Source organism: Strix uralensis, chromosome 4, assembly GCF_047716275.1.
Source record: "Strix uralensis isolate ZFMK-TIS-50842 chromosome 4, bStrUra1, whole genome shotgun sequence".
Classification (NCBI taxonomy): Eukaryota; Metazoa; Chordata; class Aves; order Strigiformes; family Strigidae; genus Strix; species Strix uralensis.
The window spans coordinates 95,628,859-95,643,909 of record NC_133975.1 but is presented as its reverse complement, the minus strand read 5'-3'; the positions used below and the strand labels follow the sequence as shown (position 1 = coordinate 95,643,909).

The following is a 15,051-nucleotide window of genomic DNA, read 5'->3' as shown; positions in this document are numbered from 1 at the left end:
GAGAAGTCTAAATGTACTTATGGTTGCCCAGGGCCTAAGATTACTGCATCATCATCCTCACGAGCCATAGTTAGTGTCGTGGAGATAGACTGGTATTTTTGGTACCTGTATAGTGAAAATAGTTAACTAACCGCCATCCATAAGAACTCATCCCCCTGGGAGAAAGTCAGGCATCGATTTTCCTGTCTTTAGCCTTGGTGGTATAAATCAGCTGTCACTACTAGAGGAAAAGGACAGAAATAGTCCATGGAGTACCTGCTAGGATGGGAAGCAATAGAGTAACCTGGGTTTTGATGCAAGAGTTTCACAACTGCAATTTAGTAGAAGACAGAGAAACAGCAGTGAAGATGGTCAATCTGCCAGTCATTTAATTTAGAAGACTGACAGGTGAGATACGAACAATACTAAGCAAAAAAATATAAACGACATACAGGAAAGTCTAAGACAATGAATAAAAATTAAACTGATGGAGCTGTTGAGCTTAGAAACATGAGTACATGACAGCTGTCATTTACATGGAGCAGAGTGCTCAGGACAGCTTAAGTAAATAATTCAGAAAACCAAAGAACAAAAATCAAAGCCCTCTGTAATCAGAGCAGGAAACCCAAAAACGCCTAGGCTGCATGCCCTCTGCGCACCATTGCACTGCATCCTTGCTACAGTCGCTGTACTGGGCCATCGGAACTGATGGGCTGGAATACAGGCATTAGTCAGACATGCCAGAGGTGAAGGAGAAGGGCGACATGTAGATCCAACTTCTTCTTCACACACCTCTGAGAATAAACCTTCCTGACTCCCAGCCATCACCAAAACCAGGTGTATTTTTAAGAAGCATCTTGTGAAGATGCAGTGGAAATGCAGACTGCAGATTAAGAGAGGGCCCAAGAGTAAAAATTTTCATTAAAACTATCTTAAAAATCCTTGTTGGAATCTTTATGTTGGCCTGAATGTGTCCAGGATCAGGACTTTGAGGAAAGAAGAAGAGAAGTCTCTATAAACATTTGTTATCTGCTCCCAATTTTAGATCTTCCCTGGCTTTCTCCTTTCCTCCTTCGCTTTGTAAGACTGCTTTTCATCCCACTCCTACTCTCCTTTGCAGCTGCCAGTTCCTGTTACTAGTGTCAGCAGTTCTCAGTCTTCTCAGACAACCCTGCTGTCATTTGTGCCTTGCTACGTGAGGGAAACAACCCATGCTTTCTGTTCCTGCCTGAAAAGTCACTGTGGCTCAATCTCCAGCAAAGCTAGGCCAGCCCATGCTCAGCGCAACCCCTGCCCAAATCCAGCGTGTCAGACTGCAAAAATTGGCAATGTCTCTGGTCTCAGCGCAGAGAAGTAGCCAAGATCAAAGTTAGAAGCATGGTTTCTTTATTCTCTCATCAAACTGGACTTTAGTTTTTCTTTCCAGTCTTACAATTACTCTTATCTTTTCTGATGTGTGTTATCTCTGGGAGTCACTGAGAACAAGTGGTTGGATTTGCAGTAAAATATGTACAGCCAGGCCAAAGTGTTTTCAAATTAGCTTGTGTCAACTTTGAAATAATAATGTCAGTCATTGAAAAACTCAAGACAAGTATTTTATACTAGGATTAGGTATTAGCAAAAATCACTAGTGTTAGGCCTCATGGTTATCCTTGCAGATACTGTTAACTCTTCTGTATCATACAAAAGAGACAAAGATTCAAGGCTCTTCCTCCAAACAAATTCACTATTTTGTGCTGTAAAATTGTCATGTATTTGACTTAAAGAACTGACTGATAACCTTTGCGCCCTGTTTCTTATTTCTCCAACTTTGCATGATGAAAGTTCCCCTTCCAAATTTCATTTCCCTCATGTATATTTATTTTAAATGGCTGAAATGAAAACACAAATCCTTTGCAGCTTTCTTCTGTACATATAAAATGATGTAGTTAACTACTTGTAAAAGAAGCAAAGATCCCCACTTAAAAGAATAGGTAACTCATTGCGGATGGGGCACCAAGACCGAGATTGTGCCAGAAAAGATTAATTTCAGAATATTGAAGAAGATCAAAACCTTTGCTTTTATGCTACTCTCCCTATATCATCTTAGTATATTTTAAGAAATGGTTAAGGATATTTTTAACTTATTCTCCGCTTTTGTACGTGGAGTAAAGACTGTCTACCCTAATTTAATTTTTATTTCTTCTAGCCCAGCCTGAAAGGTTTCAGCATTGTACCTTTCACAGGTGATCTGTAGCTTTTTTAATGGGAGTGAAATGCCTGAAGTGCTTACATGCAGAGCTGCAGGACCCAATGGCCTTGATTTCACAATAGGTTAGAAATGGGCTTAAAGGGCAGTGGTGCAGATGCCTCCACCCAAGCCAGAGCTCAGAAGGGATAGGTACAAGTGAGTACAAAACTGTTTGCTTTCCCTTTCCCTTGCATTACTGTGGGATACTCACAAACATTTAATTAAAGCTATTGTATGCATGCTTAACTTGGAGATATCTGTGGTTCCTTGAAACCACTACACAGGAGCACCAAAGAAAATACAAGGGAGTCACTGAAGGAAAATACAAATGAATTAGAAAAGCATAGCAACCGGAGAATACATTTCCCATAATACAACAGTCAAAGGTCATGAGATCACAGATGCTCAGTTGCTCATGCATATCTTCTATTCTCTCCACTTGCATGCTTGCTCCAGAGAGGGCAAAGATTTAATGAGGATGGGGCTAGCTTTAGCAGTTCTCACCCTTCCTCACACCCTACATCTGAAAGAGCATTGAAAGCCTCTTTGAAGTTGGAATAGACACACATTGAACTGTCCCAGTGCACACATACAATCTGGGGTTTTCTCATCAGGTACAAAAATACAAGGTGACTGCTCTCTTCCGGCTGCCCTGGATGTGAACAAAGCTGTTGAATCAAAGACTTGTTGAATTTGGGGGTGGAAAGAAGTTTCTCCATTGCATCTGTCTTTTCAACCTGCAGTAGTGGCCCTTCTCAGAGTCTCACAGTTCCTGTTAGTCAGTTCATTTTTTCTAGCTCCTTAAGAAGAAATCCTGTTCAGACAAAACAGCACACTATTTACAGGAAGCTTGGCAGGGTCAAAAAGTGACTGTAAATCTGATCTGTTGTTAAAACACACACTGTATCTGCTCTGATGTAGATACTATTAGAAGTCAGCAATCTCTGATTTGCTATCAAGGCCTTGAAGGTGATTTCAGAGTCAGATTTGTTAAACTTGGTGACATTGTAAGTGTTATCACTTGTCATAAGCAGAGCTAACTTAGTTGCTCCAAGTCCCACTTAATCTATCCAGCTCACTACCCACAGCTTCTGACCTACTTAGTCACTTCCTGTCTTTGATTTTCGCCTTAAGGCCTCTTTTCTGTGTTGGCCTGTGACTGCCATTTAATCTTAATCAAACTTCCTTGGACTTCCATTACTGTCAAGTACAACTCCTCTCACTCTAATACCCACCCTTCTGAGTGCAAGAAAACTGATTTACAGCCAACGGTCTGCCTCTTATGCTCTAAGTTCATCTTTGCTTTGTTTTTCTTCCTGTATGAGTCACTCCTTCCCCCTCTCTGAGACATCGTGCTACAGTTTTTGTTCCTCTCGGTCTGTCAGTGGCTGAGAAGCTGCCGTGCACGCCTTTACTGCAGAGATCTGGTAAGTATTATCGCGTGTGCCCAGCTACCATGTGCAGATTCGGAAAAAGCTGAGCATGAAGAAATTGAGTTGGCCACAGGCTGCTACAGAAAGTCAGCTAGTTTAATATGCTTTTGCCTCTGACCAGAAATGATGACCTACTCTGTTCCCTTATGCCTTTCTTAAGAGCTACTTACGCAAAGCACAGCTGTTAGTCTACACCTCCCAAACCTAGTGTCTCCCCTGCTACTACAGGGCACCTGTTAACTACACAGATGCTATAAGGTGGGTACCAGCTTAAGGACTGTCTCAGTTCTCACCAGGTCACTCATGCTACAGTAACATGTTTTTGAAATAGACTTCTTCAGCCAGTTTTCTTCTGTGACCAGAATCCAATTTAGAGATGTTAATCCAGTACCATGGTGACTTTTGCCTGCACAGGGGCACTCCCGAGCTGGTGAGGTCTGTTGTTTTTCGAGTTTCTTTCACCAGCACAGATAAGTTCAAAGATGTGGCCAGATACAAAACATTTGTGGCAATGACAGCTGTGTGTAACACGTAGGAGAGATTTGTTCAGTCTCTCCTTACATGTATGCTCTCTCCCAGCTCTTTTATCAATATACCCGGTTCTGTTTTTCCCTCTTCCACCTACTTCTGCGATCATCAGCACTCATACTCTTGGGTTTTGTTGTTGTTAACATATGGGGGTTTATATGAGCCATCACTGAGTGCAGCCTTGTCCTCTTAATAAGCAGAAAATGCCTTACGTTTTGGAAGGAGTTAGCTACAGGCCATTTTCATTAAGCCTCTCCTTCAACTTATCTCAGCTTAAATTGTATTTTTGAACTGCAGTCACTGTGCGGCATTGTAAGTTGAAAACAACCACTTGAGCCCTTTCCAGTGAGGCTTTGAGTGGCCCTGATACTAGGCATGGAGGAGAGATAAGCAGCACGTTGAAGTTGTAGTATCGCTGTAGCTGAGGGCAAGGAGTGAATGGAAACATACCCTCCCTCTGGCACTGCCTGGCTCTGGACGAGGGGAGAGGAACGAGCCGAGCAGCTCGGGTTCACACACGCGGTGGGAGCCAGCGGCCTCTCAGCTGATGACAGATTAGACTCAGGGCCTGGTTAGTGGGAAGACTGTGATTAGACCTCAGCGGCATTTGTCTCTAGCACTAAAGGAATTACTGCTGCGGGCTGCGATTTTCTCAGCAAACTGTAATTACACCAGGAACCTCATTCCTGCCATTTTTCTCGACAACTTAAGTGCAAAAAAAATGTGGGTGAGGGTGCAAGGAAGCAGAAACTGTGAAAAGAGCAGGAAAGAGACACCTGTTTATTTTTGTTCAGCTCATTCCAATTATTTTCTCTCAGTTTCTTAGATTCATATGAATCACAGGCCATGTTTTCCCAAAGGTCAGTGCCAAGGTTTAACTCCCTGAGCTGTCCTGCCATCCACCTGAAGTTGATAGACATATCCTCTCTGTGCACTTCCACCCCGTGGCATCTTAGATGAGTGTGATGGCACTTGCAGAAGGGGCTGCACCAACCTCTGCCCTGGCAGTGCCCCCTCCCTCCTCCAATGGGAGCAGCGGTGCAGGGTGCCAGACTCTGATCATGACTGTTCTCGGGACACCCCTGGGAAGGGAAAGTATGGCCTGGGCAGACATGTGGGATATTGGAGACTGGGCACAGTGAGTTTGAATGTTACTCCCAAAGGCCCTATCTAGAGTAGGATTTAAGAGTTTGAACTTAAAAAGTGTTAGGCTGTGTACAGTAACTCTTTGTTTTAAAAGATGTAGAAAAGGCAGCATAAGTTTGAACTCCCAATACCACGTGATAAGTTTTGCCAAAATAGCAATGTCAAAAAAGAGCAAGATTTCTTTGCGAGATTTCTTTACCAGAAAAACCTTTTGTTTGTGCAGTTGTAACTCCATAGAAGCCCATTTGCCATTAGTGTTTTCTTTGCACAGAATGTAAGAAGAAACAGATTTTTTTTCAATTTAAATCTAGGAGAGCAGGAGAAATACCTAAGAGTAGAGTTCACCAACATAGCTTTACCATCTAATACTTAAAATGTCGACAAGGTTGAAATAATTCAAACTAATCTATGTGCTCCTTTCTTAGCTTTCCTTGGGGCTTTAATGTGACTGTTTAGTATGCTTTGAAGGCAAGAGTGTCTTGTCTATGTTAAACAATTTTACATCAACGCTATACTCATCTAGAAGAAAGCAGAATTGTTTCTTACCAGCATGTCTGCCCTCCATCCCGCAGCATGTCTGGCAGCACAGCCAGGGATGAGAGTGTGGCAGCAGGAACTCGACCCTTGGGGCTGAAAGCACCGGGAGGCAGTATGTTGGCAAGCAGATCCCCGTCTCCAGAGCCAAGTCTCTGCAGATACTGGTGGGAAAGACACACATCTGGAGTTGTCTGGAATTGGCACAAATTGCTGTGGACAAAGAGGAGAGAAAGGAAGGGTTAGAAGGAAAGTGGAAAGAATGCTTCTTGCACATTTCGCTTTCTTTTCCATCTGCTTGTGTGATGTTGCTGTGAGCTATTAAACAGCTGCAGCGCTCTGCCCCAGAAGGGACTGTGTTTCAGTAGAATGGAGAATGATTCCTACAGCTAAGCACTTTGGGAGCCCCCTAGAATGAAAGGGGCGATAAGAATAATGTTTCTCCAATTGCCTATTATGCTAAATACACTTGGGACCGCAGCACCTGGGGCAGTAGCCAGAGACACTCTTCTGGCTCCTCAGACCTGGCAGGCACTGGGTACTGCTGGGTACTTCTGGCTCATCCTTTGCAGTAGGTGAGTTCTTCCTGTCTTTTGCCTTCCAGGCAGAACCTCCCAAGTCTCCCGTGCTGGTTCCCAGATTCAAGGAGAGCAGATTACTCAAACAAAAGGTGTTTGCAGACTGCAAGACTTTGTACCTTGGGGAGATAAGGGTAGCAAAGGAGGACCAGGAGAAGGAGGAGCGGGCGTATTGCGACTGCCAAGGACTGAGCAGAAGAGCATTTTTTTTGCATCCATTCAGACGCTCAGCTATTTCCTGCGTTGTTCCTGCAGTCAGCATGCTCCACCTGCTTTTACTTAACCATTTCCTGTTTACGGCTTCCAAAAACTTTTTGGTGAAATCACTAATCTGCCACAGGATCGGCCTTTACAGTCCCTTTTGGACAGGCTTCACTAATTTTTTTTCTCTCTCCTTGGTTCACAGACCTTTCAGACTGAGGAGCTGTGTGCTGTGTATGCATGTCTGCATGCGTGTGTATGTGCATGCAGTCGGTAGGTCAGGAAAGCATGTGCTCACTCAGTAGTTCTTTCTGTCTCCATACACCCCTTTTTTTCTTCTCCTAGTACTTGCTGCTTTTTGCAAACTTGAGCAAAGAAACAAGCAGTAGCACTGAAGGCAGGTTCCCCTTTCTGTAGAGTAGAGGGCTCCAGATATCTAGAGGAAAGACTTTTCCCATTACTTTCAAGCATCTGAGAGCTCTCCCACAAATGAGGGATTTGTTCCCTGGATAGCTTGCCCAAACTTCAAATTATTTTCTAGCTTTGAAAACAGCGAGGCAATTCCTTCTAGTCTGCTATTCAGTTTCTCAAATGTGAAAGGGAAGGTGTGAGGAGCAGGAAGGATCAACCAAAGAAAAATAAATCTTTCTTACAGTGTAGATAGCTCCCACGAGTCCCCATCTCACACTTAGTCACACATCTTGTAGAAATCACTAGAAAAGCATGCATACTTCAAGTCTGCTCTCCTTAGCCATACTATAGATAACACTGCAGCCACCACTAAAATCTAATTTATTTGTCACTGCTTTTGCTGTTTGTTTACTTTTTGTATTCCTCTTCTGGAGCAGTGAAAATAGATTCTTCAGTTTCCTCTCCAATTCTCATGCTCTTACACAGCGCTGCAATGTTTGGGTTGCGGTGAGCACTGCAGGGGAATGTTCTCTTCTTAAAATAAATCATGGAAACATTTCTGTTGGAATCGGGTCTTATAGAAGTTTATTTTTTTTTTTAATAAAAAGAATGTCGGGCCAACTTTGACCTGACACCATATCCCTTCAAAGGGAACAGGCTTGTGATGCATGTCAGTGTATATATACTGACATATGTATACGTATGTGTGTATGTATGTGTGTATATATATATATGCCAGTATACATGCCAGTTATACTGGTGTAACTGAGCACTGAAATCATCCCCTAAGAATGCTGAACATGTTGGCCCTGTCTCCATCAGACAGATCTGCAAATTCCTTAACTAGCCCTACTGCAAGTTAGGGTAAGCCAAGATGCTTAGTCTGCTGACTTAGGCATAGAAGGTCTATAAACACGCACCAACACTGTCACTGAGCTGTTTCGCACTTCTGTAGTTATGCTGATGGGCTCACACTCACACACATTTCTGAATATTTTAAGAAGAACCTTAAGAACGTAAGAAGAATGTCTTTACTGTAACGTAAATATGCACAGGTGGCACTTCTATATGGGCTAGGAGGTATGGTCTGGGCATCGCTGATGTCCAGGCAGCTGTCTGCTGTAGGCATAGCACAACCCTGCTTAGATCAGAGGTTGCCTGAAGTATCCTTCAAGCTGTCTGTGAGCAGCTTTTAAACTTTCTTTTCAATCAGGAAAAGGAAGCAGTTGTTTTCTGCACAGAAGTGTCTTTCAGATTGGCCCAAGTATGTAAAATGGTTACTTTGGTTCCCATCCAGCCCAGTTCATTCAATAGTTTGTATCAGGGTACTTGTCATCAGTGGCATTTGCCCAGGGTGAGTCACAGCCACCCGGGCAATGATCTGAGAGAGCCTTCAAATCTTTTTCATCTTCATTTTACAGGGTATGGCCCTGGTAAATTCATGACCGTATTGTACCACACAGCTCTTCTACAGCAGCTCCTTTTCTTCTAACCAGCTTTCAGCCCAAGAGGCAGCTACTTCCAAAAGAGAGTCTCTGGTTCAGTGCCTGTCTTTGTTTTCCAGATGTTTCTTTCACCACGCCACTTTCTGGTTACACTGCAAATTTGGGTGCACTCAGGATATTTTTGCCTCCCTCCTCCACCCCAAAACTGGAGGAAAGCTGAAACATATGAAAATGTAGTGAGAATGAGACCCTCGAGGAAAATGGCAGGGAGGTGTAGAGGACCGCACAGGACTCTTTCCAGGAAATCGGTAGAAGATTCATCACATGAGTCACTGAAACCTTAGATGACTAAATTCTTGAAGAATAAACTGTCAGGAATATGATACTGGACAGGACAGTTGTGGGGGGAGAACAAAACTTCTTAAATAGCTCTTGTTTGTTTTTTTGTTCGTGATTCATTCCTGAGGAAATTGCTGCATCTCTGGCCAGGGATGGGGGCAGTGTGCGGGCAGTGCCAGCCCTCCTGCGCAGAGGCAGCAGGCAAGGCGTGCTGGGGTGCTGGGGTGCACAGTCCTGCTGCTCCAGGCCCCAGCGCTCCTGCCTGAGGGGCTGAGAGGGGATCAGGAGCACTCCATGCCCGTCCTGCCCAAGCGAATAAAGTAAGACAGGGTCACTAGTGCACATATGCCATCTGAATCAATCCACCTCTTTTTTGCTATACCAGCAGGTATGAGACCAAGAGGAAATGAAGATATTAAAACTCTAATTCTAAGTTCCTTTTAAAAATTTTTCTTCCTCTACCTGCTCCAACCAGTAAATGAAGTTGTATCAATAAAATTGGCCCAAAGCTCTGAATTTGGATTTCAGAGAAGGTCTTAAGATTTTAAGTGCCAGTAACAACAGAAGCAGTCAGACTCCCTCCACAGCTACCTCCAGAGGAGCTGAACCAGCATTAGCAGCAGCGGGAAATGTTTGCAGTACTATCTGAGTGTGGAGAAACCCCAATGTTCCAGCACACCACTGCCAGTTCCCATTTTGGTGAGTTTGACCCAGAGCATTTAACGTTTCAACATTAGTTCTGTGTCTCATAATGCCATTTACGTAATGATCGCTCATTTGGTTCCCATTAAAATCATGGTATTTCTTCTGCAAACCACTGCTTGTAAAACTCAAGCCACCCAGTTTTTCATTAGAGTGCAATACAGGAAATAAATGGTCTGTCTGTAGGATGCACACTGTAATTCTCAAACACAGAATAGGGGGCTTTTTTTCCCCTCTTGGACATACAAAGTTCAGATCTCAGAAGTAGGAACATGAAAGATCTGTTAAAGGATGCTGAATCTATCTCCTGCAAAAACACAATGTAGTTACTCCCCAGTAGATGTTCCCCAGATACTATACTGATAAAAAGAGAGTCTACAGCTCTGGCAAGAATCCGCTTAAAACTGTAGAAGTGGTAGGTGTAGCTCTTGCAGGTCATCCCAGTGCAACTACCTTTCGAGGCAGTGCAGAACAGTTCCTTGTATTATATATACCAGTACTTTGAAGAATTCAGTTTCAAGTGTCTCAAACAATGGGGGTTTCAGCGCTTCCTGTGGGAGCCTGCTCTTCAGCCTAACTCATTTCACCATCTGGAGCGTTTTCCTGAGTGTCTGCCTGCTTTTAACTTTCTTTAAATTGTGCACCCACTATTTCTTCTTCAAGATGGCTCACCAAAAGTTTCTGTTGTGTGAAATCCACGTTATGTGGTGCTTTTTGTTTTTTTATGAGGATCAAGAAAACCCTGAAAGATTGATGGCTTCTTCTCTTTGCTTTTTCTTCCTCAGAAATAATAATAAGTAATTAATAATGTATTACTGCTTTTCTAGCTATTCATCTTAGCAATTTACAAGAAAGGTCAACATTGTTGTACTCTTTTTCAGATAGGAAAAACTGAAGGACAGAGCAGGAAACAACTTGCCCAGGATCGTTCAATGAGCCCATGGCAGGACTTGGATTTTTAACCAGGTCTCCACAATAGTGCCCTACTTTTTTTACTTTTTTTTTTTTTTTTTTTTTTGCTCCAGTCCAGTTCCCTTTGGCTTTGTTGGAGTACCTAGGAAGGACAAGCTTTTCATGAACTTTATTCAGCATTGTCATATTGTAACTGAAAGGTCAGCTTGTTGAATATTTAACAGTTACTATCTTCCCAATGTGTTGGTTAAGCATCCTAATTAAGTACTGATAAATAAGACCAACGAAGCATTTTAACAGACTGATTCAGTCCCTAGGGCCTCCGAGCTGAATTTCCTTCAGCTAGCCTGTGTTTTCCCAGTTGCAGATTGTCCAGATTGAGCACAGTATATATCAAGTGTACTCTTATCAGTGCACTGCAGAGAGGTTTCCTTCCTCCTCAGTGCCACCATGCTTACTTCACCTGTCGTATTTCCCTTAGCTGTGGTTTTCAGTAAGCATGTTTCTCAGAATCTGGATAGTTGCTGAATTATAAATCTTCCAATTTGGAACAATAACAGCGCAATCTGTACAGCACGATGCACTGGGTAGAGAGCGATCCCCATCCTAGCACTGAACAGGCTCACCTGGGTATCAGAAGCAGTCTGGCCATAGCAGCACAGAGCTCTCTGTGGGCTGCTAGAAAGCAGGGTGTTTCTCCTGTCTGCCTTAAATCTTCTGCCTGTCTGGCCTGTCGTTTCAGTGAGTATCTTTACTGGGACTAGATCCACCTGAGCACATGGTAAGACAAGTTTTGTTCCTCACCTCCCTGTGGGAATGGCCGGGGAAGGCAGCCACAGCCGTGTGCTTGCAGTTCAATCTGCAGGGGTCTGGTAACTGCCCCACACTGAACTGACAGCACACATACGCGTGAGGTGCAGCACTCTGAACTGATCAAGAAATGTAAAATTAGAGCTCTGGGTAGGCCAGAGTTATATCCGAGGGACAGCACATAGATCATCTTCCTGACTGCTGACCTCTTTCAAAGCAACCCAGTCAGCGAAGTCCTTACCATCTGAGTTATTCCCCACACTGCTCCTTCAGGCCTCCTTTATTCCAGATATCATTGAGCCAGCATCTGAGGATTTACCAAAAGCTGCAAGACTGCTGTAAGTCATTGAGCACATTGTCTTCGCTTTCAGATTGAGTTTGAGAAATTACCAGCAGTGTCATGCTTATGCCTCCTGGCCATGTGAATAGAGGAACCTAAGAAGCAACAATGGATTACATAAAGCAGGGAAATCCCCCTCAAACTTCTCCCAGACTATCTCAAACTGAAGTTGATTTGCCTACATACACTACAAATAACTTCGCAATGCCTTCTACCCCCATGAAAGGGTTACATGTGCTTGCCTATAATATTTAGGCCAGTTCCACCAGCTGAATTACTCAGAGAAAATAAAAAAGACTGAATCAGACCCTCTATAGAAATCTAAGTAGTTTTATGTAGCATCAGCCTACTTCAGGTAAGGATACAATTGGGTAATGCTATTCCGCAGAACATCAATGGGAAATGTTCAATACCTATTAATAACTAGCAGTTATTCTAGAAAAACAGTACTAAAAATCCATGTTAAGCTTCATAATTTGTGATTATGGATGGGTGGTATCATTCTTCAGCTAAACTTGCAACTAAGATTCCTATACAAACCCTGGTTGGTGGAAAATGAACCATACTGAAAGACCAGAAAAAAGCTATAGTATCCTGGAGTTGAAATGTATGGCCAGCTGCTTTACAAAATCTGAGACTTATTAGGCCTGGAATTCCTGAGTGATGCTGCTCAAAAAGCAGTGGTGTTAAACAGACTTCCAAAATTCCTGTGATTTTTTTCAAACATCATGGTTTAACAGAAACAAACAAGTGAGCAAAAAGAGATAGCATATTGAAAATGGGTTATCTCGGGCTCAGGAATGTAGTTGGCTAATATGACACTATGAAAATCTTTTACATTATCTTTGTTGCATTAAGAATTACAATGTTTATAAGCCTAGTACATCATGACTATGGAATGCCTAAATTCTTCTTGAAGACAGATGGTGTTTTCTGTTCCCTTGCTGAGAAACTGGGCTTTTGGGGTTGGGGCGGGGGGGAGGGTGATATTTGTTATTTGTTTGTTTCTTTCTTTTAATAGGATAAGAATATAAAGTTCCCAAAGGCTTGCTAAGAGCTGTTTCTTTGGAAGAATGTGCTCACCTACTCCCTTTCCTAGCTTTCTGTTGAAACAAGTCTCAGATACATTTCTTGCCAGCCCTCTCCCAAAGCTAGACAAAGGATAGAGAACTGCACTGATTCTTTAGGCTCTCCCAGTAAGTTCACAGAAGGGTTTTCTGTACATTTCCTGGGTTGTCAAGACAGCTCTACATGAAAATTAAATATAGTTGGGTAGGGATATAATTTTAAACAAGGCTGTAGATGCCTTGCAGTAAATACTAAAGCTGTTTTAAACTTTGAGGTGCTTTTGTCGGTATAGCATATTTCCCTTGAGGAATTCATCAAAGGTGTATTGGCAAAAGTGGGGTTTGTTCTACCTGCGTTAGGGTTATCATCACTGTCAGTATAGTTATACCAGAACAGCTCTATGAGCAACTCTCTTCTAGCGTAGTTGCTTTTCATAGTTAACAAAAGAGCTAGAGGGGAGAAGGAGAACTGAGTCACAGCTTCCCTTGACAACCTGTATAAGCCTTGTGTTTCTTCTGCAGTATCACTTTCGTTAATATTAATAATGTCATGACCTGTTGCAGTGCAATACCTTGCCTTTCACCCTCCTCCTTTCAGCTTTATTGACTTTCTTCAACAACAATAGGAGTTGGCCCAGGTATGAACTGGCTGTTCTGCAGAGTCCTTCTGGCAGCTGAGGTCTCCCTCAGCTACCTCAGCCTCAGCTATGGTGCTATGATGGAGCTTCTCTCAGTGGGTCAGCTGTAGAGATCGGAAGAGGAGAAGTACATATTTGAATAGGCCTGGGACACCTCGCAACGCAGTTAATAGCAGCAAACATGAGGACATCGACATGATCTAACTGATGATTCATTAGTACTTTGGATATTTTGGTCCTGATAACTCTGTGTGTTTCTTCAGTTTGTGTTCTTTTCATCAGCTTGTGGGTTGATCGGGAAGGCTTTCATTTTGTTTTTTAAGATCTCCTCTCACAAACAACAGTCCATTTTTTACATAAGGTGTCTAATCACGGTGATGTAATATCCTGTACCTACATAGAAAACTTCATCCCAAAGCACTTTACAGCCTGGCACTGACATGGGACTGAGATTAGAAGAGGAGCAGCTCATACTGGTTAGGAAGCACGCTCTGCTCTCAGTTTAGGTATTTGTAAAGCACATAGGGTGGAGCCATAATATTTTCTCTGAATCCAAGGCAATTTGCTCATAGTTGGAAAATATATTGGTAGAAGCTGTGATCTGTTTAACTCTAAGAAATGTGTTTTGAACTGTAGAAAATAAGCTGTGGTAGAGAATGTCAGGCTTCTTGCACATCTCATTCTCTGTTCATAGGCACTGGCTACCAAAAACCAGTTTTATTGGAAAATTAGGGTGATGCAAAGGTCCTCAACAAGTATACGCTGGCCTTTGGAGAGCTCTGCCAAGGATGGTAGAGGGGCCTAGACTAGTCTAAGGTTTGGCTCCAGAGTATGAGAGTAACATCAGAAGCCTTGCCAGCCAGAATGAGAAGGAAAGTCTGGACACCAGTAACTAGAAGGACTAGTGGAACTAGAACTAGAAGATAACTAGCAGAAAGAGGATCGTTACATATAAGTCAATCCATTTTCAGCAAATATGTGAAATTAGTTCATACTGAACTAATTACCTTGATTTGTTTTGTGGATTAAACAGGTTTCCAAATGGTTGCTCGCTGGAGGAAATGGTAACTTTGTGATCTCATTCTGACACATTGGCATTGAGGTGTCTGTCTTTATTGTGTGTTTCAGATGGAAAGGATCAAACAAATTTAACCTGGGAAGGAACCAATCCTGCCCTGCAGACCATACGAGTGAGGAACACTGCCTTGAAAGATACTTTACTTGATGCTGCTTTACCCAGCATCACTGGTGAGACTCCGAGCAATACGTCCAATCTCTAGAAGGGACAAATGAAACCTTCACTAAGAAATGAATGAATGACAACCTTGGTTTTCAAAAATCTGGTGGAGCAGATAGTGAGCAATCTTTGTCTCTTTAAGGACTAACTTTAAAACCAAGTGCTGTTCTTTGTATATGTGGGGCCATATTTAAATCTGAATTTATGCAAATCCTGTATTTTGTTCAGCTTAATTTAAGTGTCATAGTAATAAAAGCCTCTGAACAACACACATGCTGCTGAAGAAGCATAGGCCACACGTGCCTTCCTAATTCATGCCGTCACCTCACCAATCTGGAGGAACCAACAGTCAAACACACAAGAGTGCTTGGTGTCCACAGCCCATAATATAGTGAAATGTTCGCTTCTACTTTTTAAGAGAAACCATAAACCCACTCATTGGCTTGATTAAGAAGCAATAGTTCAGTGAGCTCTTATTCCTGTAACTCACCTGAAAGTCATCAGAGATGATGTAACAGAGT

At 42.7% G+C, this 15,051-nt stretch overlaps 1 protein-coding gene across 5 annotated transcripts in view; it reads left to right on the top strand.

Annotated features, from left to right (window-relative positions):
* RAD51B (RAD51 paralog B) overlaps positions 1-14,799 on the top strand; it is a 409,346-nt gene extending 394,547 nt beyond the window's left edge. For 3 of the 5 annotated variants that reach the window (XM_074868071.1, XM_074868069.1, XM_074868068.1), the window contains one exon: positions 14,422-14,799. In XM_074868071.1, coding sequence (XP_074724172.1) covers positions 14,422-14,573 — 152 coding nt within the window. In that variant the 3' untranslated portion in view covers positions 14,574-14,799. Of the gene's footprint in view, positions 1-2,167; positions 2,221-14,421 lie in introns of those variants that run through there. The other 2 variants (XR_012628885.1, XR_012628884.1) reach the window with 2 other exon arrangements.
* Positions 14,800-15,051: the final 252 nt, after the last annotated feature.